Source organism: Neltuma alba, unplaced genomic scaffold (assembly GCF_004799145.2).
Source record: "Neltuma alba isolate B1F8T4 unplaced genomic scaffold, ASM479914v2 tig00007392_pilon, whole genome shotgun sequence".
NCBI lineage: Eukaryota > Viridiplantae > Streptophyta > Magnoliopsida > Fabales > Fabaceae > Neltuma > Neltuma alba.
The window spans coordinates 39,074-61,506 of NW_021634770.1; the positions used below are offsets into that span (position 1 = coordinate 39,074).

A 22,433-nucleotide genomic window follows, 5' to 3' on the forward strand; every position below is an offset into this window, starting at 1 on the left:
ATTCCAGCAATGCCCCCTGGCACCGCCATCTTGAAATCTGTTACGTCATGGACTCGTAGCAAAATCATCTTCAAACAATTCTCAACTCATTTCATCCCATATCTGATCTTACCTTAACACGAACGGCCTGAATTTTATTTCATTTTCTGATATAAAAAAAACAAATATTTTTTATTCTCATACATTTAGAATATCAATCAGATACATTTTTCCAATTTTTATTTGAAAATATTTTAATTTAGAACTTTGAGAATAAAACATTTTAAATCTGAATACGTAACGTGATTTCAGTCCAATCTTTGCCTGCCAATTCTCCACACAAAAATCACTGGATAAAACCAGTTTAAAAGAGTCAGCAAAATCGGCGATTCATCACGATTATTTATAGTTAAAATGCTGGCAATTTCAAACGAAAAAGATTAAATTAAGGAAGAAAAAATCTACAACGCATGTGATATGTACAAAAATTGATCCCCCTACCCGGTAAAAACAAGACGACCGTTTGCCCCGGAGGATCTTAAACACGCGACAATAGTACAATCTGCACCCTCAGCAGCCAAATTTAGAAAACTGCAATCCTTTACTAAAAAATGTCGCCGCTTATGAAACCTTCAGGCATAGGAAAGAAGGCTGCTCTAGATTGAGGCAACGAACTTCGAAATGGACGCTGATTGTAGGTTAGCTTGTCTTTCCAAGTGTCATCTTCCTTCATGAAGATCTTCAGAGAAAACTGCCGTCCTAGAACCGTTGTCATTGTCAAAGACACTTAGACCAGAGTAGGGACCTGAAGAGAACATAGAAGATGTCCCATCGGACTCGAAAGTGGTAGAGGACTGTCTTAGGTTAGTCCTTGTGTTGGAAGGGGCCACCATGGAACACTGATGTTCCGTCATGCGCTGCACCATTTTAAGTGACTGTACCACTTCCCCCATGGTGGGTCGTTGGCTTGCTTCAGGTGCGACGCAGGCCGCGGCAATGGTACAAACCCGGACAAAATCTTCCTTTGGATATTTTCCCCCCAGCCTTGGATCAGCAAGCTCTTCCAACCGGTCTTTATCTCTTAGGATTGGCCTTGCCTGAAAGGTATATAGCTTTGTAAGTATATTGTCCATCACCCACAAATCACTCCAGAGGACAGACGAGGAGGATTTAACAAGCATGATAATGGATAGGTCAATGTATGGAACCAACCCCCGCACAACAAGTTATTAACATAAAAACTCCAAAGAACACACGCAACTTTAGTCTTGAGATATTTCCAGTTAAGGGAACACAGAAAGCCAGATGACTATGATTTGAACTTCATGAGGAGGAAAAATTATGGAATAGGTCAAGGTGAAGAACTAACCCAAGTAACCAGGTTCTCTTGTCCAGCTGTTTGTGACATATCAACAGGTTTCCTTCCGGTCAGTAGTTCCAGCAAGACAACCCCATAGCTATAAACATCACTTTTAACAAGTAGATGACCGGTCATGGCATACTCAGGGGCTACATACCTACACAACAGTTTCATTACATCTTATTAAGAACCTTATTATATGGAAATAAGAAGCCCAAACAAGATGAGACTGGGACAAACCCAAATGTGCCCATGACACGAGTAGACAGGTAATTAGCTCTGCCTTCAGGTGCCTGCTTAGCAAGACCAAAATCTGCAACTTTAGCATGGAAGTTATTTTCCAGCAATATGTTGGACGCCTTGAAATCTCTGTGTATAACACAGGGCTGTGAGTCTTCATGCAAGTATGCAAGTCCTCTTGCAGCATCAAGCGCAATCTTCATCCTGGTATCCCAATCCAAAGGACAATTTATTCCCAAGGGACCTGTTGCAGAAATAGTGCCAGTTTTAATCCTGTGCATAAAACTAGTTCTGAAACAAAAGATACTTCATAGACTTCAAGATTATTGCCAACTTATAATTTAAGAGATCATATTACCATGAAGCCAGGCTTCCAAACTTCCATTTGGAACAAGCTCGTAGCATAATAGATTTTGTGATGAGTCACGATTGCTATAGTATCCCACCAATTTTACAAGATTTCGATGATGCAACCGACTAAGCATCTCAACCTCAACCAAAAACTCTTTATCCCCTTGCTGCCCTCCATTAGTAAGCCTCTTAATTGCTACAGCAGTACCATCATTTAAGACCCCTTTAAAAACTCTGCCGAACCCGCCTTCTCCAAGTAAGCTTGCTGCTTCAAAGTTGTTTGTTGCTTCTTTAAGTTCTTCATAAGCAATAAATCTTGTGCTGGTTGGATGAGGAAAAGACCCTGCGGCTGAAACTGCACCTTCTGTCCTTGGCTTCTCTATAGGACCGAGAGAAAAAACTATTATCAAAACTTGAATGCAAAATAAAGCTACCAAGGATACACAACTTTGAAAGATTACTATCAACGCTACAATGGATAAGAACATCAGAAGTTTCAATTTTTTTCCAATTCATTCAGGGGTTAGTCAATGGATGAAATTTCATTTCAGCAAAAAAAAAAAAAATTGAACGTTTTGAGTCTCGCATGTCTATTTATCTTACAGTCTACTTTTTGTTACTGAAAAAATTAGCTAGGCTGAAACGTTATGGCGTCAGAGCAGTATTAAGTTTCTCAATAAGGTAAGGCTCTTGCTTTTTGGTTCTAGAAAGGGTGGTAGCCATCTGATCATTTGCAAACTTCACGTTAAGAAGACAGAATACTCTCCAACAAAAAGGTCAGCAGTTTTAATTTTCAAATTCTGATTCTGCAGATAAAAGTGTATGCTAGACAAAGTTTCACTAACAAGTCCATATTCAACTCCCGAAAAAACATATTAACTAATAATTAATCCCTCTCGTTACTAGCACTCAATAAACATACCTCTGGAGAAAGTCCCTTCAGCCTAGAGTACTTTCTATTTTCTCTATATTCTTTATGACGTCTAGATTTTCTTTAAAGAGGGCTCAACATTCCCCTATTAAATTGTTGTAAAAGGGTGACCAAAAATAATCTTCATAATAGCTTGCTCCATAAGCTTTTACATGGATGTGTACAAATTAAAGGCAAAAAATGAAAAACGAATAAGTAAACACGATAAAGGAGCTAGTATTAAAGATAATTACCAGTATCTATTGATGGTCCTTTGGTCTTCGGCCTTAGTGTGCATAAACAAAGTATGAGTACAGATATAATGGCAACGAAGAGTATGCCAGCACCAATTCCAAGAATAGCATACAAACTTGAATGCCCTCTCCTATTTGAAGCACTTGGAGTTGAAGTTGCTGGTTTGTGGTAAATAGGAGCTTTCATAGGCGACGCAACAGATGTCGGAGCTGCACTAACACACAACAATATCTTAATATTCATTCAAACAGAAGGCTAAGGCAACACATAAACACTTAGGCGTTCATTCTTAACCCGTTCATCAACCCACAGATACTAGTTTAACATTATATCAGATATTAGGTCTAGAACTGAGTTTGAGGGGCCAAGGAAACTTGAAGCATATTTTAACATAAAAAATAAGGACAGGTCATCAGATATATTACACGAGACATCTCTAAACAATGACGAAACAAAATTAAGAAGCGTCTGAAAGAATTAACAAGTGGATCACATAAATAAACTCACAGAAACAAAAAATAACATGCATAAGCAATGTTATGACACAAAATGCATCTCTCACAATATACAGAAAGGAAGAAGAAAACTTTGTGAACATCAAAATTATATGTTCTGCATTTGACGGTGAGCAAAGAATAAGACCTCAGTGTACATATATCTTTTCTTACATTACTTCAGCAGCAGTCATGAATTAAAACAAAAGGGCAACAATAAATGCAAAATTTTGCATATTAAAACAGCATAGTAAAATTATAGTTAACAATTTTATAAAGTTTCATTACTATAATACAAGCATTAGCCATATGTCATCTGCACTATAATCATCTTGATGTAAGTTTCAATTGTCAAGGACACCAAAGTATAATAATTTGGACTTACCTTGAGATGGAGGCGGAGGCTCATACCACGTCAAATTGAGAAGTTTGTAGTCACCCACCAATCTAGGATCTAGCTGAATCTTATGCGTTGAAAGCGAAGAGTTTATTCTAGATGCATCATTGGCAGAGAAACTAGTCCCTTTATGTGGAGTGATATCCATTGATATATTTAATGCTGATAAAGTGAGTACATAAAAATTTACCAATTCAATCTGGGAAATTTGCAACCCAAGTTGAGTAGCTAATTCATCAAGAACAAGATTCCAATTAGAGTTTTGAGAGACATTCAAGAGGAGAAGGTCTAGTTTTATGGGATACACGCAGTGACAACTCTTACTCCCACGCTTCAACACCATGTTTTGTTTACAACAATCTGGCAGAACAAATATAAACACACAAGTCATTGTCAGATTCAGATTCCAAATCTCACATTTTTCTAGTAAAATATTGTATAATTGTATAATACTTCAATTGAAAGTTAATCAGCTATTTGCAACATATACAATGCTTCGTTTCATTTTGGCCCCCCTACTTTGTTCATTAAATGATTTAGTTCCTTTATTCCAAGTCACATGGTGTTGTCTCTTTTAGTTGACTAATCAATGCAGTTTAGACCTTTTATTCAGTTAAAAACGATACTATCCCTCCACTCTTTTTTATTAACGTAATTAAAATAATAACTAACTTCCATTAAGAGAAAGCAGATTCTTTACCACAGAAGCAAGATTGTTAAAGGCGAAAGTAGAAGATATTGACAGGTCTAACAATAACATTAGAGAGGCTCTTTTGAAAACTATGCATACTAAATTGCTCCAAAAATTGAACTAGAAAGACAACAAGCACGGAAGTCCAAAAAATGGCACTTACTGGAAGCATAGGGGGATAAGGGTGGCTGAGCCAAACCAGAAGGAATCGCACCAGCTGTTGAATGTACAGGGGCAATATCTCCAAAACCAGAAACATGAGGTCCCAATTCACTGCCCTTCATGAATGGATTGGATGAATGTGAACTTGCCAGCGGGTGACCTGTACTCAATGATGGACTATATAAAGGAGGATGGGTAGGTGATGGTGTTGGAATTGGTCCACCATGGGATGGTAGATGCTTTTGTCCATGGAGACTTGCTGGTAGGGGCAGATCATGAACAACCATAGTAGCAGAAGGTGGTCTAGCCGGAGAAAACGCATTAGAGTCGGCCATTAATACTAAGCAAGATAATACAAGCAACCATTTCAGCAACAGAGGTTCGATGACTTTTAAGGCACCTGCATTTTTTGTAAAAACTAGAAAGTCAAACTCAATTTTTGATGATAAAAAATAAGAAAGCAGTATGCTGACGTAAGTTGAACTTTACTTTCCATAGCTATAGAACCGTAGTTTAGGATTATTTAGTAGCATGGCCGGAGCTTCAGCCTCAAGACTGTTTCCAAGATAGAGCATAGACTGAAAGCTAAAACTCAAGTCAAGCTAAGCTGCAACATATTTCTTCTTAATGAAAATTATGTCGGCTTTGTGCAACTGCCTCAGCATACCCTTAGTATATATAATTTGAACTAGTTATTGCCCTTGCATATACCCAAAAAGTGCCGCAGCCCCCTCCCCATAAAAAGAAGGATCATGATTTGAATTCCTTCAAGTGTCTATTTCACCTTCAAAGGTTCAAGGTGGCATAATAAACAGGCACCACTAGCTGAAACCCAACTCCAAAGACCCTACCAAGTAAAATGAACACGTCTTCCAACTCAATGGGTTTGTAATAAATGGGTTTTCATCTTAGTTTCACCACCAAGTTCATAGTTGAGAGTGTGAAGCTACGAGGAATGAAATTCAGCTTTCATGTTCGAATGATTGTGGATAAAAAGAAAAAAACCGTCTTAGCAAATCCTACACGTCTAATTAAAAGAGAAGCTCTAAGATCATTAAGAGCAATATTAACAATTTACATCAGTTTGACATTGGTAGTAGCCAGCAAACGCAGAGAGCCAAAGTAAGATAAATTCTCGCTCCGAAGATTACACGATAAATATACGGGAACAATATGCAGCTGACGAAGGACTATGAAATTGCCTGATTCTAAACACCAAATTATACAAACATGCAAGCAGAATTCAAGTCCATTGCATTGTTTCCTGTTTCCTTAGTCATAAAAGTCCCTGTGAAACTGCAAGTGAACGCAAAATGATGGACTTCTAAAAATCTGTATTACCGATTAAGATAGAAACTGGAAGGACCGACATCACCGAGGCCGTTGATTGCCCCTGACGCTCCAGATCTATAAAATTTCGTTGAAATCAACGGCGGGGATGAGCATAAAAGTCGAATAGCAGGAGCGACACTGTGACTAGGAGCAAGGAGCACGAGTAACAGAAAACGAAGGGGGATCTAGGAGAAGAAATACAGGCGCCGTAATTCGAGCTTGAGAGAGTAAACTCCGAGTCCAAGAACCCATAGCTGAGTTGAATCGGAGAGCCAACGGAAGGTGACTGCTAGTGTTGGTACGTGGATCTGTTATCACTTGCCAGCGACGGAGAAGGCCGTTTATTTGGTTTGGGAAAAACGGATTAAATGTTTTTTCGGCGTTTTTTGTTTGGTTGCCGACGCGTGTGGGGGCATGCGCGCACGCGGGCGTTAATTGCCAGTCACTATGTACGCTGTAACGGAAAAGAACCCATTAACAGTAAGTGGCTGCGGGGAGGAAAGGGAAATACGAGAGAGACAGTCAAGGCAAGGGGTCTCGCTTTTCAGATTGCCTCGCCGTGAAGCATGGAGACGATCCTGTATAGTGTCGGTACAGTGCTATTTCTTGTTGGGGAAAAAAATTAATACGAGTAATAAAAAAGAGCACAGTGCTATTTCTTGGTCATCCGAATCTAGACGTTGGTTAACGGTAACATAGAACAAAAAGGCGCTTTGACTGTGCGCTGCCTGTAACTTTCTTCTTGCGTTATCTTGTCAGTTGAGATCCTCTTTAGTTGAAGTTTTTTGACCTTGAATTCAGGTAATTAGATTTTTTTGTGCCAGCAGAATCAAAGTAATTAGATAGATAACAAACTTCCGCCACAAATCAATATATCCCTGTGTTAATGACAGCTAATATAAAATTAGGTACATTTCCTTATGATGCCAGAGCCCAGAAGTATTAGATACTTTTTATTGCTGGTGGTTTGCCAAAAAATGCAGTTCATTCTATATTTTGGCTTTTGTAATATTTGCTGACCTTATATTGCGTGGAATACTTTAAATAGGGAAAATCACTAATAGGTCCCACAGAAGATAATTTATTACTCTGAGGTCCCATGAAATGTCAAAATCACTGACAGGTCCCAAGGGACCTCAGAGTAATATTTTCGTTTTGTAAAATGACATTACTGCCCCTCATATTCCAGATTCACATTTGCTCTGTCATTACGATTTACAACCTCAGCAGCGACTATTAACAACCTAATGAGAGGGCGTTAACAACCCTAGCAGTATCCGTTAACAACTTACTTTATAGAATTATATAACCTCTACATAAGAGTAAATTATAACCAAATAATATAATACAACAACTTTAACACTAAAATGGGAAGCTTTTTGATATCATTAAGAATTTTAACTAGATCCAATAGGATTATAGTAATATTTTAATGCGAATATCCATTTACAATCTCAACAGCGATTATTAACAACCGAATGAGAGGGCATTAACAACCTAAGCAGTAGCCGTTAACAACTTACTTTATAGAATTATATAACCTCTGCATAAGAGTAAATTATAACCAAATAATATAATACAACAACTTTAACACTAAAATGGGAAGCTTTTTGATATCATTAAGAATTTTAACTAAATCCAATAGGATTATAGTAATATTTTAATGCGAAGATCCATTTACAACCTCAATAGCGACTATTAACAACCGAATGAGAAGGCATTAACAACCTAAGCAGTATCCGTTAACAACTTACTTTATAGAATTATATAACCTCCACGTAAGAGTAAATTATAATCAAATAGTATAATACAATAACTTTAACACTAAAATGGGAAGCTTTTTGATATCATTAAGAATTTTAACCAAATCCAATAGGATTATAGCAACATTTTAATGCGAAAATCCATTTACAACCTCAACAGTAAGTATTAATAACCTAAGGAGAATTGTTAACAACCATAGCAGTGTCTGTTAACAACTAACTTTATCGGATAATATAACTTCTAACTATAACTAACTAAACTATAACTAAATAGTCTTAAAGTTAATCTTATATAGTTGTTAGAGGTTATATTATCCTATAAAGTCAATTGTTAATAGATACTGCCTAGATTGTCAACAGTTCTCTTTAGGTTATTAATACTCACCATTGAGGTTGTAAATGAATCTTCGCATTAAAATGTTGCTATAATCCTATTGGGTTTAGTTAAAATTCTTAATGATATCAAAAAGCTTCCCATTTTAGTATTAAAGTTGTTGTATTATACTATTTGGTTATAATTTACTCTTATGCGGAGGTTATATATTCTATAAAATAAGTTGTTAATGGATACTGCTTAGGTTGTTAATGCCCTCTCATTCGGTTGTTAATAATCGCTGTTGAGATTGTAAATGGATATTCGCATTAAAATATTACTATAATCCTATTGGATCTAGTTAAAATTCTTAATGATATCAAAAAGCTTCCTATTTTAGTGTTAAAGTTGTTGTATTATATTATTTGGTTATAATTTACTCTTATGTAGAGGTTATATAATTCTATAAAGTAAGTTGTTAACGGATACTGCTAGGGTTGTTAACGCCCTCTCATTAGGTTGTTAATAGTCGCTGCTGAGGTTGTAAATCGTAATGACAGAGCAAATGTGAATCTGGAATATGAGGGGTAGTAATATCATTTTACAAAACGAAAATATTACTTTGAGGTCCCTTGGGACCTGTTAATGATTTTGACATTTCATGGGACCTCAGAGTAATAAATTACCTTCTGTGGGACCTGTTAGTGATTTTCCCCTTTAAATATCGAAGAAAATATCATCACACGATAAAAATAGAAAAAATTTATATAAAAAATAGTATGGGACAAAATGCCTTTTATTTTAAAACCCAGAAATAGAAAATATTGCTCCGTTAGTTACATCGTGTCTAAAACGAGCCATATGCCCACCTACATTTATACAAAATCTATAATTCCGTAATTAATATTAAGTTAATATTTAATAGTACTATTTATAACTTGTAAATATGAATCTCTATACTTCTATATTGATATTTAAGGAGGCTAAGTTAACTATAAAAATCGGTATGAGACAAAATAATTGTTAAAAAACAGAACATCAATAATTAAAAAAATCCAAAGAGAATGAAGGAGGTAAAATAGTATCACACACTTAAATTTCAAAGGAAGTAAGCGTTTCGTCTTAAACAAAATAATGTTTGACTAAAAGAGATTAATTGGATTCATAACTTGAAGTCTATATTTCACATGGGAACAGTACATCTCACAATTAGTGAAGAAATTAGAGAATTCAAAGAACAATAATATTAAGGTGGCATTGAATCCTTATTTCTTTTCCACTCTCCTGCCAACAAAGAAACGAGTCGCCGAAGGTATTTTTTATATGAATATCAGCGAAGTGAGTTTTTTTTTTTTTTTTTTAATTTATCAGCTTTATTGAATTTGCAGGAGAGGTGATTGAGAGAATCTGATCCATTGCTGAAGTAAATAAGTCCACCCACATGTACAAAATTTAAAATAAGTCATAACGTCCATAACCGTTTATATTTTATACATCCTATATTCCTATCCTGATTACGGGTTGTCTAAACAAGCGAACTCGTGTGTGGTCGTTAAATCCACAAATAAGTCAAACAGTGACGGCAAAAAGTCAAATAGTGACATCAATATCTCTCCTCATGCCCGGCTGACAATAACAAGTACTAGATGATACAAGGATGAATGATCAGTATGGAAGTGAGAAAGTGATATTCTATGCCTTTCTTTTGGCCTGAAGAAAATCTATACCTAAAAAGTTGCATCTTCAAACGGTGGGTTTTGAGAGTTAATCAAATCTTGGGGCACGGAGCTTGAGCTTCATCTATATTCCTGGCAACGACTCTTCGCTTGACAGCATGTGGACATGCCTCCAGGCAGGGCTCTTTCAGGATGCTGTCATCTTCCGGTTGTGGTGGAAGGACTCCAAATTTGAACTGACATTTTAGTGTTTTACAACTATAAGAAACTTGTGGCACCAGTTTATCTTATTAGACATATTGGTTATACAACTATTTTCCGTCAACATCTGCGGCTTTAAGACACCAAAAATTGACACACGGACTGTCAACTTTAACTCCGTCTAGATCCTTAATTGCTAATAGAACTTCAGTTTTCAGGCACAGCCCACAATCAGTGGTCAACGCTGGAAAACTAGTTTTACTCTAATTATGCCTCCCGCTTCTATCTTTCAATTGTTCCAAAGATCTTGAAATAGATCACAATGAAGACGAAGAAAATGTAATGGACTTCAATCACTGGTCTCTTAAAGCAGCAAGAGCTCGACAAGAATGCCATCACTGTTGGTTGATGACTATCCATCCGAGTTTCTACCAAAATAATCAGAAGACCATTGAAGAAAGTAGCAGATGGCCACCAACGAGGGGCGAAAGAATTGAAAGTTGAAACCGGTCATTTTGGAACGGATTCCTGAACGTGCTGTGTTGTTTTAAATAGAATTTGAAAAATTCAACCATTTATTTAGATCTGGAAGAGAACTGAAAGTGACCAAGAGGATAAAACTCAATATTTGAACCCAGCGTGGGTAGTGGAAGGAAAAAAAAAGTGAGAGTTTTAGACAACATTACAAAATCTGGAAGAAAAGGCCTCTACATTAAGTCGATGGGCCTGGTGGACTTTTAGTCCACTGCCAGGGCGTGAAATAATAGCCATGGTAATTGATAACATCAACCCCGTGCCAAAAAAATTCCCTGTCAAAAATACGCATAGCTGAGACGTGGTAATTGAAAATTTAATTTGAGGACTTGGGCAAGTGAAAGGGGTGGCCATGGCCTTCCTTATCCGCCCGCTGAATTGGTTCGTTAGGGTCCGCTACTGTAAAACATATCCCAGTTTCACTTACGGTCAAAAAGATGGGGGGAAAAGTAAGTTCACGTTAAATATCACTGAATCCATCGAAAAGGAGTGGGAGCGGGCGAAGGAATCTGGCTAAACAGCATTTGGTATGATGGATTATCATTCCCTCGCTCACTATTGCAAGAATCGAGATCCATAAAATTAAATTATTCCATCAGCAGATTTAAGGAATGTTCTGCTGAACTACGGAAACAAGTGGGAAATGCCTAATTATCAACCAGGGAGGTTGGCGGTAACAAGTTTCCTGTGGCTAGCAGTGAGTAGATAAGAGATATAATAGAAAGAAGTTTTCCCTGAAAGCCAAAGTGACTGTCATTTTCCCTAGGGCAGAGATAGACAGATAGTATAAATATTACCTGACAACTGTAATCACTGAAGTTGGGCTCCATTAGCAGTGGAACTCCCATATGATCCATGAAGAAAGTCTAAATGGGATATAATGAAAGCCAAATGTAAACAGTGGAGGTGCCAAAAAAAATTACTGAGAAGTGCTCAATACTTTCATCTCTTATGGCAACGTAATGAATGGCAAAGAAGTATTTTGAATGACCACTAACCTGTGTCGGAAATTTGCAAGTATTGATGCAAATACTGGCACATTTGCTTTCTTCCAGATACTTGCATCTTTCCACATAAACCTACAAGAATTGAGAAGTATGTCAGTCTCGAATAAAATGTTATCATTCAGTCATGTCATTCTCTTTGGCCTAAAGCTTGACGATAATCATACTAGATCTAACACAAGGCAGAACAGGTGATCACCCCACTACTGCAAGAGACTCCATTGTCCAAGTCGACAGAATTGACTTTGCACGGGCCCATTAGCCATTGACAGGTCAGTGCAGTAACCCTTGCTTGAAAACAAAATACTGTCTTAGAATGTTTAAACATGTTTTTGGCTTCTAACGATAGAAATGAGATGTATTTGACTCACCAACCATCATAGCAGCAACTTTGCCCCCATCTATAGGAGCTATGAGAATTTTATATAGCTCTAAAAGAAATGGAGGAAACAAGGACCTCAATACTCGTACCTGCCATCAATAGTTAGTCGACTAAGTTTGCCACAAACGTTATTTCAAATTCATAAGAAACCCAAAAGGACAAATGATACTAAAAACTAAACGGCAAGAAACATCAGTTCCTATTTTACCAACTTTTAGTCAAAAATAGTTCAAGCTAAACCTTATAAAATGTTTGTCTTTACCCAACTGTTTATTTGTTTGAACCAAAACTTTCCCTGCTCTCCATTTATTATAGAATCACAATACCAATCTGAGTCATAAACAGTTCTAAGCTGGTTTTTGTTTTACCAAACACTTAAATTTAATCCAGTGAGACTCGAACCATATTCTGCTGCATATAAAAAAGTTCACTCATTCTGTGGCAGTGGAGGGTTACACAACAAAGGTCCAACAAAGTTTGCATTGATCCGCCTGTTTCATATGAAACTATGTGTGTCCATGCATTGTTTATGATTTGTGAATACTGTGACATGATATAAATTTTATATTGTATGTCAAATGATGATATTGATGATATTGCTATTTATTGATACTGATGCTAAATAGATGGCAACAGAAGGAAGCACATTAAACTGATATACCGCTGCTTCAATCGTATCAGCTCTTGTTCTGCCCTTCATCATGAGATGGTTCGCAACTTCAATAAGTCCATCATATCCAGGTTTGTTTGAATCCCATCCAACCTCCTGAAACCAGGTCGTGTAATGATATTCCAACACCATATTTTGACAAAAAGCGTCAACAGACGGACTCTTCACAAACATAGGAATATATAGCATTCCGTTCCACAATTTCCAGCTAGTAGAGTTTCAGCGCATATAAACAATCTTAATACCATAATTAGCTAATTGAAAATAGAGAAGACCATTCTGTTCCCCAATTTGTTTCTCTTTCCTCCCTCCCCGATTATGCTCAAGAGGGAAAATTAAGCTCAGAGAAACAAAAGGGAAGAAGCTATAAAGCTCAGTAGATTTACCGCCACTAATTTGTTGCGGAACAAATTGAGGAACAAGTCATCAAATACACCGGGCTTGTATTCTGGAGTTGAAGCTGCAGTTTTCGCATGTTCTACCTGATCATGTCGAGTGCATAACAATAATTAATAATTGAAGGAGTTTCAGAACCCAAAAAAATAAAAGAAAGTTGAAGCGCACTGATCTAGATCCTGAAGAAGTGCAGGAAACGCAAAAACGATGGCTTTGAAGGCGCTTAGGAAGGAGAAGGGAATTCCACGGCGTAAAAGAAGAAATGATAGGGGCTCTAACAACGCCTAGCGGTTCCATTCCACTCCTCCGCTGTAAGCCTCTCCCTCTCCCCTACAGATGCTGTTTGGTCAATTGCCAGTCGGTACCTCCGTGAATTTGTTTGCGCAATTGCAGTGGGCAGTTTCACTGGATGGTCTCCATACGAATTTATCCAATAGTTTGTGAAATGGTAAGTGATTACATGCTCCTCAGTGCTAACATTTCGTTTTCACCCGTTAGAAATGTACCCGCGCTTATCCGAGGATTACCTTCAGTTCTTCGACCATATTACTATTAAAATTATTCTGAAGTAGAAATTAATCTATCAATCCCAGTACTACAATTATCAGACGCGTCCTCATAAATACAGTTAATCTCTGTATTTTTTAACGGTTTCATTTGTCTGCCACCAAATATTTTCAACTGTTTCACGACCTCATTTTCTCACTTTTCTTTATTTGTTTTTTTTTTTTCATCGTCCTTTTATGGCCTTGTTTTTCTTCACTCCTTTATCCGTTCTGTTCTTCTGCAGCCATTCTGTACAGCGCTCCAAACTTCCAATATTGAATTAATTCAATACTTTGGCCATCAAATGCCATTCCCCCTTTAAATAATCAGAGCCCGTTTAAAAATTTGTGTAAAATATGAGGATAGAGCAGACATTAATGTGCTTTTCAATTTTTTTTTTAATATTGGTCCGCATTTTATCTATTTAATATTTTATTGATGGTTTCGTTAGAAATTCATCCTCCAGGCATAGTTGATTTAAATTTTCATAGCCAAAGTTATGAATTACTCCTCCAGTCTTTAATATAAGATCTAATTGTTGAGTTGGTTTTAGACCTAAATATAAGACTCATTTATCATATTTATTAATTTTCTCTAAATTACCCCTATAGATATACTCCCTAAACTATAATCAAATAGAAGAAAAAGATGAGGTATTAAGAAAAATAATTTTGGTATTTTAGAAAAAACATATCACATTTCTCATAATTAACTAATTTATCTAAATTCCTTAATCTAATCAAATTAGTTAAATAGATATTATATTAAGGACCGGAAAAGTAATTTTTTTCTGGATACCCGTTAAAATTACCTCATCACTGAATGAGCACTTATAGAATATTCACCAATGTAATTTTCATATCAGTATGAAAATTAGAACCTAGAGGCATACCCTAGATCTTGACCATCCAGACCTTGTTTCATCGGCTTATATTTATACCGAGGCATCAATATCCTTGGCTCTCGAGGAAATTTCCCGCTCCTCTTTATCGGGCCTATGTACAGATCCCGGAGATTATAATCTACTAGGCACGAGATGGAACTCCATTATGCTGACTAGGAACTAAATTTTCTAACATTGCCTGGATAATTAATGTTTGAATTAAACTAAACAAATGGAATAAAGTGAACGCACTAAACAGTACAATCGTAGCCAGTACAATCTCAAATGAATAGTACAATACCAAACTCACGCAGCTTGGGCTATGTTTAAAGCTCCTCCATAGGTGTAAAAGGGACATTCTTCGGTCTCAAAAATACATGATAACCCAAAAACACAGTTGCGCATAGTGCCGCTGCTGATAGGAACAGAGAAAATGCACTGGCAGCGCTCCATGAACTAGTTGCTGCTGACTTGCCGAGCAAAGAAGTTCCTGAAGATATTTCAAAGGGAACCCAATCACAGTCAATAGAATAGTGTCCAGAACCATGCCATGGTTGATCATCAACTGGATACCAGAATGCAGCAGACATCTTACTGGATCTACCAATAGTGAATTGTGCATCCTGCAACCACCAGGTAACGTACACCATTTCAGTTAGTTGCTGCCACGTAGAAAAAATTCAAAAGCATTAAGTAATAAGACAAAACTGCTAGGTTTTGAGCACTCTCAACGATACAAATTGTGGCGAGGGAGCAATTTATGATGCCACTTGTAACACCAATGCCACAGCTAAGTGGCTGAATCTTGGCCACATAAATTATACTGGCTGGAAGTTGATGATGGAAACTTGATGCAATAATCATCTAAAGAGCCTTAGCTCAAGTGGCATATTTTTTGGAGATAGTTGCTAGGAGTTTTCATACTCCTTCGGTATTTAATGTAAGGCCTAATTGGGAAGTCGATATTGGTTCTATATACAAGACTTATTTTACCTTTTTATCAATTTTTTTTTTCAAATTAACCCCATTGATATTTCCCCAATAATAATCAAGTAGGAAAAGAAGGGAGGGAATTAAGAAAGATGCTCAAGGTGTTTTAAAAAAAATATATCATGTTAACCAATTTAACCAACATCCTTAATTTATTCAAATTAGTTAATTAGGTGTTACATTAAGAATCGGAGGAGCATAATGCAAGTTCAATCGTTACCCTGCCTTCCATCTCTTCTTCTGAAGACTGTCTTTACTTTGTAACCTAAAAGAAAATTATTCTCCCCAACAGATTTTACAAAGATATTCAGACATACCCTAGGCTAGTTCTACCTCTCTAGAATCAAAAGACAAAACCATCAATGCCAAACCATCTTTGGGAGTTAGAGTTTGCATATAATCAGATTCCCTATGGAAGAAATTTGCGGAATCACTACATCAACAAGCATCAAGCTCAATACCTTTGCGGAAATCACCTACCCAGATCATCAAATAAACCCACCTTACTTTTTAGTAAGGCAATGTTTCACATCAAGTACAGGAAACTCATTTTCCAACAGCCTTTCTATGAAAAGCCAGAAGTGAAAAGCTTAGTTTCATGCCCCTTGTAAGCTTAGAACTCACAAGCAGCAAGGACTGCAAACGTGTTTTTACCCCGTAATATCCAGAGAACATTGATCAGTTGATATAGCATATTTCAAACATGCATTAAAATATAAAAAAAAAAAATTCTAAAACCGTTCCAAAAGGCATTTAAAAATGGGCCCTAGAAATAATTTTGGTGGTCGTATTGCTGCCACAATTTTTTGGCTGTGACATGAGAGAATGATCTGTGTGTCGAGTATAGCAAGAATTTTGTCAGCAACGATAGAAAATATTCTAAGGATGTCCCCTATTGAAATTGTTTAATCATAGACCTCCCTTCAATTATCGATTATATCAACTAAGCACTTAGCATGGTGATGTCAACAAAACTGATCAACAATAAAGTTCAAAATAGTAGGTCTAGAAAAACCCTCCTGACTTGACAAGAAATCCGGATATAAATTCAGAGGCAATAATGGACCCAAATTCAGTAATCAACAAACACGATATCTGGACAGGTCAATACATGCTCTGACTACCTATGAACTTCTGAAAGCAGCACGTTATTTTCTAACCTGTTGAAGATGATCCATGGTTCTCAAGGGCCTTGAGAATTCAAAAAAGTATGTACCCTTTTTTCCATTTTCTGCATATGGACTCTCATCCTCGATAAAACCTGCTATGAACAAGCATGAAAGTTTGTTAGTCTGGGCAACATAGACATAAAAATAGCCAGATGATAACGTGAAAGGAAGAGAGATCAATACAATGCAACACGTGTGAGTAGATAAAAGCCAAAATATACTTTAACATAGAAAAATAATTATAGCACAGCAAGACATCCACCCAATAAGGGGCAAAGAATCAATTATCTTTTATAGATCAACTGAATGGACTTCGTGACTTAGTGGGGATTAATTCTTTTATACATTAAGGTGGAAAGGGTTACTCACCTGAGTGAACTGTGAAACTGCTGTGCCACCAAGCGCCCTTCCAGTCATTCTGTGCGCTAGAATCATTTACTGGAAACCACCAAAAAAAAAAAAAAAGAAGGATCAAGTTTTAAAATGACCTTAAATTGGGTAAATTATTTGGGATACCAAAAAATACTCCTTTCTCTATTACAATAGTCTACATAAAATTGTCACCCAAAAAAAAAAAAAAAGTATATATAAACTTCCCTAGAAGGCAAAGCATGACCAAAAGTATACTAGAATTCTGTACATCAGAAAAAATATTAAGGAAAGCAAGATTTTGGGGGGGAAATGAGAAACAATATGATCAGACAAAACATCCATAGAACAATAAAACTTTTTTTCCCCGCCAGGACGGAATGTTTGGTTGGAAGAGTGGAAAGTAACGGGAGATGGAATCAAAGAAAACAAAGCATTAAGAATTTATGCATTGTCTAATATTCTTGATATTATTACTTAATTAACTGTTCCTGCCCCTTTTCATTATTTTTTTAGGGTCGTTTCCCACTCCATTCCTATCCCCTTTGTCAGCCAATCCTTCAACATCATGCATACCAAACATCAGTAAAAGGACACACCCAGACACACACACCCGCACACCCACACACACACACACACGCATGCCTCAAGCAAGGCACTGCTTCAGTTGTTCAAGAGAAAGCGGGAGTAAAAGTGAATCATTTTCCAGTGTGCACGAGTGTGCCATGCATGAAACAGTCAAACGATTTCAATCTACGCTCAAGTCAGTAATAACGATTTGAGAAATATTGTAAGATAGTTAAAAGGTTTACGCTAAAGAAGTAGCTTTTTTGAGTTTTTAAAAGATCTATGGAGGAACCCGTAGCGTTACACTAAAAGAAAAGTTGTAAGGTTGTTCCCTAAATTAATATCACGTAGCTGTCATCTTTGCAGCATCCACTTTGCTTCTTTTAACCATATAAATACATATTTCTTATTGAAAATATGATATCCATCTATACCTGAGCCCGGAGGACCAAATCCATCTAAGTATCTACAGTGGGGATTCCAGGCATAAAGATCCACCAAATGGCCAAACCTGTACATATGAAAGTGGACAATTGAATTAACATGTCTATTATAATAATGGCTCTATAACCGACAGTCTCATTTGAACCTAATACTCAAAAGTGAAAGCCACGAAAATTTTGCAGTTTATCACCTGTCACCTCCATTTCCATTCCTGTTGTCTACAGGATTCCCGCCATATAGCCTTCCTGGAATAGCATTACCGATGGAGAAATGCATGATGTCGACTTCATGACCTTTGCAGGTTTTGTTTGTGCAAGAGCTTGTATGTTCTCCGCAGCCGCCCATCTCATAAAGTTGACGCAGATTTATCATTTAATAATTCATTACGATTATCTCAATGTGCTTAAAATAGATTGAAAGCAACAAGAACTGCAAAAATTTTGAGAAATTTTAAATTAACTAGACCGTTAGTCAGTGGTGTTTCTTACATCATGATAAGAGGCACCATCCCCAATTTGAAACATGAGAGCAACGGATGGACATTTATTGCTATTTCTGCATTGACAAAAAATATATCGAGTGAACAAAAGTTTGTCGTAATTGAGGAAGAAATAACGTAGTGGATGTAAAGATAAGGGAACATTCCCTGTTTTTCAGTCATTTTGGACCGCAATAACACGAGCTTAAAATAATTATTAGGAAAACATTGTTATAACAGTCAAACATGCATGTTAGCATTAAGCAAATATACACAACTCGGGGAATTGAATACAGTTCCTTTGCACGCCATGGCTTACCCTTTAGAATAAGTGTAGACACCATCAACTTCAAGCAGAAAGAAAATATCGCGGCCGTCGTGCAGAGTCTGAAATACACCGCAATCATGGCGTGAAAACATAGCGAACAAATGTTGAAGATAATTCACAAGCAGCTATGCAACGCACGATTATTCCACACACACACACACACACATATTGGCTATGGATAATAGCATCAGGTTGGATGAGAAATATGAGGAGTACCTTAACAGTCATCTTGCCGCCTTTGTACTCTTTGTCAGCATCTGGATCAATAGCGGGGCGAAGAGAGAAGTCGGAGCCATCAATGTCCTTCCAATCGTCGGCATGGCCATCTAGAGTGATAAGTCCAGGGTTAAAGTCGACCTTGAGTCGGATCTCCGAGTTAGAATCGCAGCTCCACGTACCTGACTCCTCGTGTGAGTCGACCCCTCCGATTGAGACGGAGGCCAAGAAAAGTAGAAGAGAGAGCGTGTGAAGCATTGTGAGGAATGAGTAAATCGGTCCATCTATTCCCTTCCTCCTTCCCTCCCTATTTCAGGTTGACCCGCCACCCGTCCCCAGAGGCAACTAGGAAGGATCGCGCCTTTTTTTTTTTTTGGCCCTCCTCTTTCTTACTTCCTTGGTTCTTGACTTCCTGTCCTCCCTTCCTTTTTTTTTTTTTTTGGTGTTTTTTCCTGTTCCAAATTAAGCCGTATGCCTGTTTAGGGCTTCTTCGTGATTCGTGAATTGCTCGTGTCCACCGTCACATAATTTTCTGGCTAGAAAAGAAAAGAAAAGAGGAAGGAGCGCGGACACATGACATGCATTCTGGTCGATTACGCTGTGTAGAATATTGAATGTTCATCATAAAGCATAGATTAAATTATAATATGGAATGTTGATCTATGCTGTGTATCTTGTATGCCCTGTGCAAATATCTTTTCAACGCGCGCGTATGTGATTTCTATAAAAACATACTCCTCCATTTCTTAATATAAGACTCGTTTAACTAATTTGATTAGATTAAAGAAGTTAAGTAAATTAGTTAATTATAAAAAAAAATGACATATTTTTCTTAAAACACTATAATCATTTTTTTTAATACCCACTCTCTCTTTTACTTGATTCTAGTTGAGAGAGTATTTATATGGGTAATTTAGAGAAAATTGATAAACATAATAAATGGATCTTATATTTAAAACAAAAACCAACTTAAGAATTGAGTCTTATATTAAGGACTGGAGGAGTAATTCACTGCTGTAACAGACCATGGTTACCGGTGAAATAAATACTTGAAAGTAATTAATGCAAACAGATAAAACCTATCCTTTGAAAGCATGTTATTTTCATCAAGCATGAGGTATCGACACTGTTCACAGACAGAAGATCACTAGCTATTAGCCAATATTGTCCGGTAATGGCTACTCCGTCAGCCTCTAAATATAAAAGTTGGGGGAACAGATTGTTTTTTTAGATGTGTTTGGAAATCAAACATTTCCTTTTAGATTGTTTTCAATTGAACACACAGATTCATGAAAAATGCATCACACAGAAGAGGCAACTGTTGGAACTTGGAAGATACAGATCGCCAAAAGTAGCCTGTGAGAACTCCTTGCTAAAAAGACTAAATATAAAAGTTGGGGGAACAGATTGTTTTTTTAGATGTGTTTGGAAATCAAACATTTCCTTTTAGATTGTTTTCAATTGAACACACAGATTCATGAAAAATGCATCACACAGAAGAGGCAACTGTTGGAACTTGGAAGATACAGATCGCCAAAAGTAGCCTGTGAGAACTCCTTGCTAAAAAGACTAAATATAAAAGTTGGGGGAACAGATTGTTTTTTTAGATGTGTTTGGAAATCAAACATTTCCTTTTAGATTGTTTTCAATTGAACACATAGATTCATGAAAAATGCATCACACAGAAGAGGCAACTGTTGGAACTTGGAAGATACAGATCGCCAAAAGTAGCCTGTGAGAACTCCTTGCTAAAAAGACTAAATATAAAAGTTGGGGGAACAGATTGTTTTTTTAGATGTGTTTGGAAATCAACATTTCCTTTTAGATTGTTTTCAATTGAACACACAGATTCATGAAAAATGCATCACACAGAAGAGGCAACTGTTGGAACTTGGAAGATACAGATCGCCAAAAGTAGCCTGTGAGAACTCCTTGCTAAAAAGACTGGGTTGACAGTATTTAATTTAGAATACAAAAGGAAAACAAAAAACAAAACACACCACAGCATGAGGCTGCCATCTCAATCCCACGACACAGAGAGATCAAGTATTACAGCGAGGGAAATGTCACTCTGGGGCCAATAATTTAATTTCGGTTGAAAGCAAAAGAAATTCAAATTTTCGGATATAATCACCCTTCCCATAAAATATTCAATGTTAAAATTTTAAAAATCATTTACAATTTATTATTATTTTTATCTAACGCAACAACTAAGTAATTAATTTATAAATATCAAAAATCAGTTAAATTAGTTATTGATAATAAATGTGTATTAATTTTTTTCAAAATACTAATTTAATTGTTTGCAGGGAAACTGCCTTTATTAATAAAAATCCTGTTAGTATATGCAATATTATTTTTAAAAAATTATAAATTTGTAAAACAAAATGAATTGTAAATTTAAATTCATAACAAAGACAAACTTTTCAATTAGTTTCCACATTTATAAAAAGAAAATGGATTAAAAAAAGAATTTGAACATAATCTCAAATCAGATGTTCCTAAAAAATATTGTCATTTGCAAATTAGGTTCAGTTAAAACTTGTTAAAATATAAAAAAAATAAACTTGATTTAGGATTTAGTAATTTCTACTTTTTTTTCTGTTGTTTTTTCTTTATAAAACCAGAAGAAAGTATATAATCAGTGACAAACAACCTAAGAGAAATGTTTCAAATCTTCCGCGCAAGGAGTAATCAGGATTGTAGTTGCAATTTTGTCGTGTCAAATTGTGGTAACCCAGTGCAAATTTTTTGCGCAGTTAAAGATTTATTCCTGAAAATGTTTTTGTGTTTGAGGTTGAAACATCAACGGTACTTTTTTTGTGCATGCCAACGTCAAATCTGGCAGTGTTTGCGTAAAATTTGAAAGTACCTTTTTTTTCCCAATAAAATAGTACGTGTTGCGAGAATGTGACGAACTTTTTCACGATTTACCAGCAACCATAAAATAGTGCGCAACAAATCTTTCAATTTTTCACTCGATACGAACTAATATTCTAACATGATCATCAAGGACCAAAAGTGCCTTCAGAAAATTTCGAAAATTTTTAGTAAATTGAAATGGAACTAATGACAACGTATTAGTTCCCAAGCGTCATTCCGCAATAGCAATTTTGATATTTTATGGGCGTATTTTCAATTATTATACTACCTCCGATCCTAATTATAAGATCCAGTTGACTAATTTGAGAAGATTAAGGAAAGAAGTTAAGTTAGTTATTTGTAATAAATAGGTGTTGTCTTTTATAAAATATCCTTACTAATCAACTATATTGGCTAGAACTATAATTATTAGAAGAACTATTTTGAAAAAAAAATATAAATATGAGAGAC

General features: G+C 36.3%; 3 protein-coding genes across 8 annotated transcripts; all 3 read right to left on the minus strand.

Moving 5' to 3' along the window:
* Positions 1 to 403: 403 nt before the first annotated feature.
* LOC114752457 (proline-rich receptor-like protein kinase PERK3) lies at positions 404 to 6,657 on the minus strand. 2 transcript variants are annotated; one of them, XM_028941198.1, is made up of 8 exons: positions 6,181 to 6,657; positions 4,841 to 5,239; positions 3,975 to 4,346; positions 3,095 to 3,304; positions 1,938 to 2,309; positions 1,580 to 1,823; positions 1,349 to 1,496; positions 404 to 1,076 (listed from the first exon to the last, which is right to left on the minus strand). In XM_028941198.1, exons 1-8 carry the CDS (start codon positions 6,209 to 6,211, stop codon positions 699 to 701), a joined length of 2,154 nt encoding a protein of 717 aa, XP_028797031.1. In that variant the 5' UTR covers positions 6,212 to 6,657; the 3' UTR covers positions 404 to 698. The 2 variants fall into 2 exon arrangements, with proteins under 2 accessions (XP_028797031.1, XP_028797030.1); XM_028941197.1 differs by lacking the exon at positions 6,181 to 6,657 and adding an exon at positions 5,333 to 5,664.
* Positions 5,164 to 13,634, minus strand: LOC114752462 (beta-carotene isomerase D27, chloroplastic). 3 transcript variants are annotated; one of them, XM_028941206.1, is made up of 8 exons: positions 13,279 to 13,633; positions 13,101 to 13,196; positions 12,706 to 12,810; positions 12,034 to 12,133; positions 11,862 to 11,953; positions 11,657 to 11,737; positions 11,456 to 11,524; positions 5,164 to 5,239 (listed from the first exon to the last, which is right to left on the minus strand). In XM_028941206.1, exons 1-8 carry the CDS (start codon positions 13,405 to 13,407, stop codon positions 5,231 to 5,233), a joined length of 681 nt encoding a protein of 226 aa, XP_028797039.1. In that variant the 5' UTR covers positions 13,408 to 13,633; the 3' UTR covers positions 5,164 to 5,230. The 3 variants fall into 3 exon arrangements, with proteins under 3 accessions (XP_028797039.1, XP_028797037.1, XP_028797038.1); XM_028941204.1 differs by lacking the exon at positions 5,164 to 5,239 and adding an exon at positions 9,645 to 10,159 and having other exon boundaries at positions 13,279 to 13,628; XM_028941205.1 differs by lacking the exon at positions 5,164 to 5,239 and adding an exon at positions 10,020 to 10,552 and having other exon boundaries at positions 13,279 to 13,634.
* A 1,075-nt stretch (positions 13,635 to 14,709) lies between these two features.
* On the minus strand, positions 14,710 to 19,429 carry LOC114752460 (uncharacterized). 3 transcript variants are annotated; one of them, XM_028941200.1, is made up of 8 exons: positions 19,101 to 19,422; positions 18,876 to 18,943; positions 18,567 to 18,633; positions 18,269 to 18,423; positions 18,069 to 18,145; positions 17,068 to 17,136; positions 16,690 to 16,790; positions 14,710 to 15,162 (listed from the first exon to the last, which is right to left on the minus strand). In XM_028941200.1, the coding sequence occupies exons 1-8, from the start codon at positions 19,356 to 19,358 to the stop codon at positions 14,866 to 14,868; spliced, it is 1,092 nt and encodes a 363-aa protein (XP_028797033.1). In that variant the 5' UTR covers positions 19,359 to 19,422; the 3' UTR covers positions 14,710 to 14,865. The 3 variants fall into 3 exon arrangements, with proteins under 3 accessions (XP_028797033.1, XP_028797035.1, XP_028797034.1); XM_028941202.1 differs by lacking the exon at positions 14,710 to 15,162 and adding an exon at positions 15,196 to 15,486 and having other exon boundaries at positions 19,101 to 19,429; XM_028941201.1 differs by lacking the exon at positions 14,710 to 15,162 and adding an exon at positions 15,701 to 15,794 and having other exon boundaries at positions 19,101 to 19,429.
* Positions 19,430 to 22,433: the final 3,004 nt, after the last annotated feature.

What these genes read in the sequence shown, in the direction of transcription:
- LOC114752462 (XM_028941204.1), bottom strand. Translation starts at nt 13,407, where the DNA reads ATGGAACCGCTAGGCGTTGTTAGAGCCCCTATCATTTCTTCTTTTACG. An exon ending in TCCGCAACAAATTAGTGGCG is followed by an intron (nt 12,811 to 13,100) that starts GTAAATCTACTG and finishes ACCTGGTTTCAG; the next exon opens with GAGGTTGGATGGGATTCAAA. An exon ending in TCAGTGATTACAGTTGTCAG is followed by an intron (nt 10,160 to 11,455) that starts GTAATATTTATA and finishes CTAAAATGTCAG; the next exon opens with TTCAAATTTGGAGTCCTTCC.
- LOC114752460 (XM_028941200.1), bottom strand. Translation starts at nt 19,358, where the DNA reads ATGCTTCACACGCTCTCTCTTCTACTTTTCTTGGCCTCCGTCTCAATC. An exon ending in GTCTACACTTATTCTAAAGG is followed by an intron (nt 18,634 to 18,875) that starts GTAAGCCATGGC and finishes TTGTCAATGCAG; the next exon opens with AAATAGCAATAAATGTCCAT. An exon ending in CCATGGATCATCTTCAACAG is followed by an intron (nt 15,163 to 16,689) that starts GTTAGAAAATAA and finishes TGGTGGTTGCAG; the next exon opens with GATGCACAATTCACTATTGG.
- LOC114752457 (XM_028941197.1), bottom strand. Translation starts at nt 5,414, where the DNA reads ATGCTCTATCTTGGAAACAGTCTTGAGGCTGAAGCTCCGGCCATGCTA. An exon ending in ACTACGGTTCTATAGCTATG is followed by an intron (nt 5,240 to 5,332) that starts GAAAGTAAAGTT and finishes CAAAAAATGCAG; the next exon opens with GTGCCTTAAAAGTCATCGAA. An exon ending in GCCTCCGCCTCCATCTCAAG is followed by an intron (nt 3,305 to 3,974) that starts GTAAGTCCAAAT and finishes GTGTTAGTGCAG; the next exon opens with CTCCGACATCTGTTGCGTCG.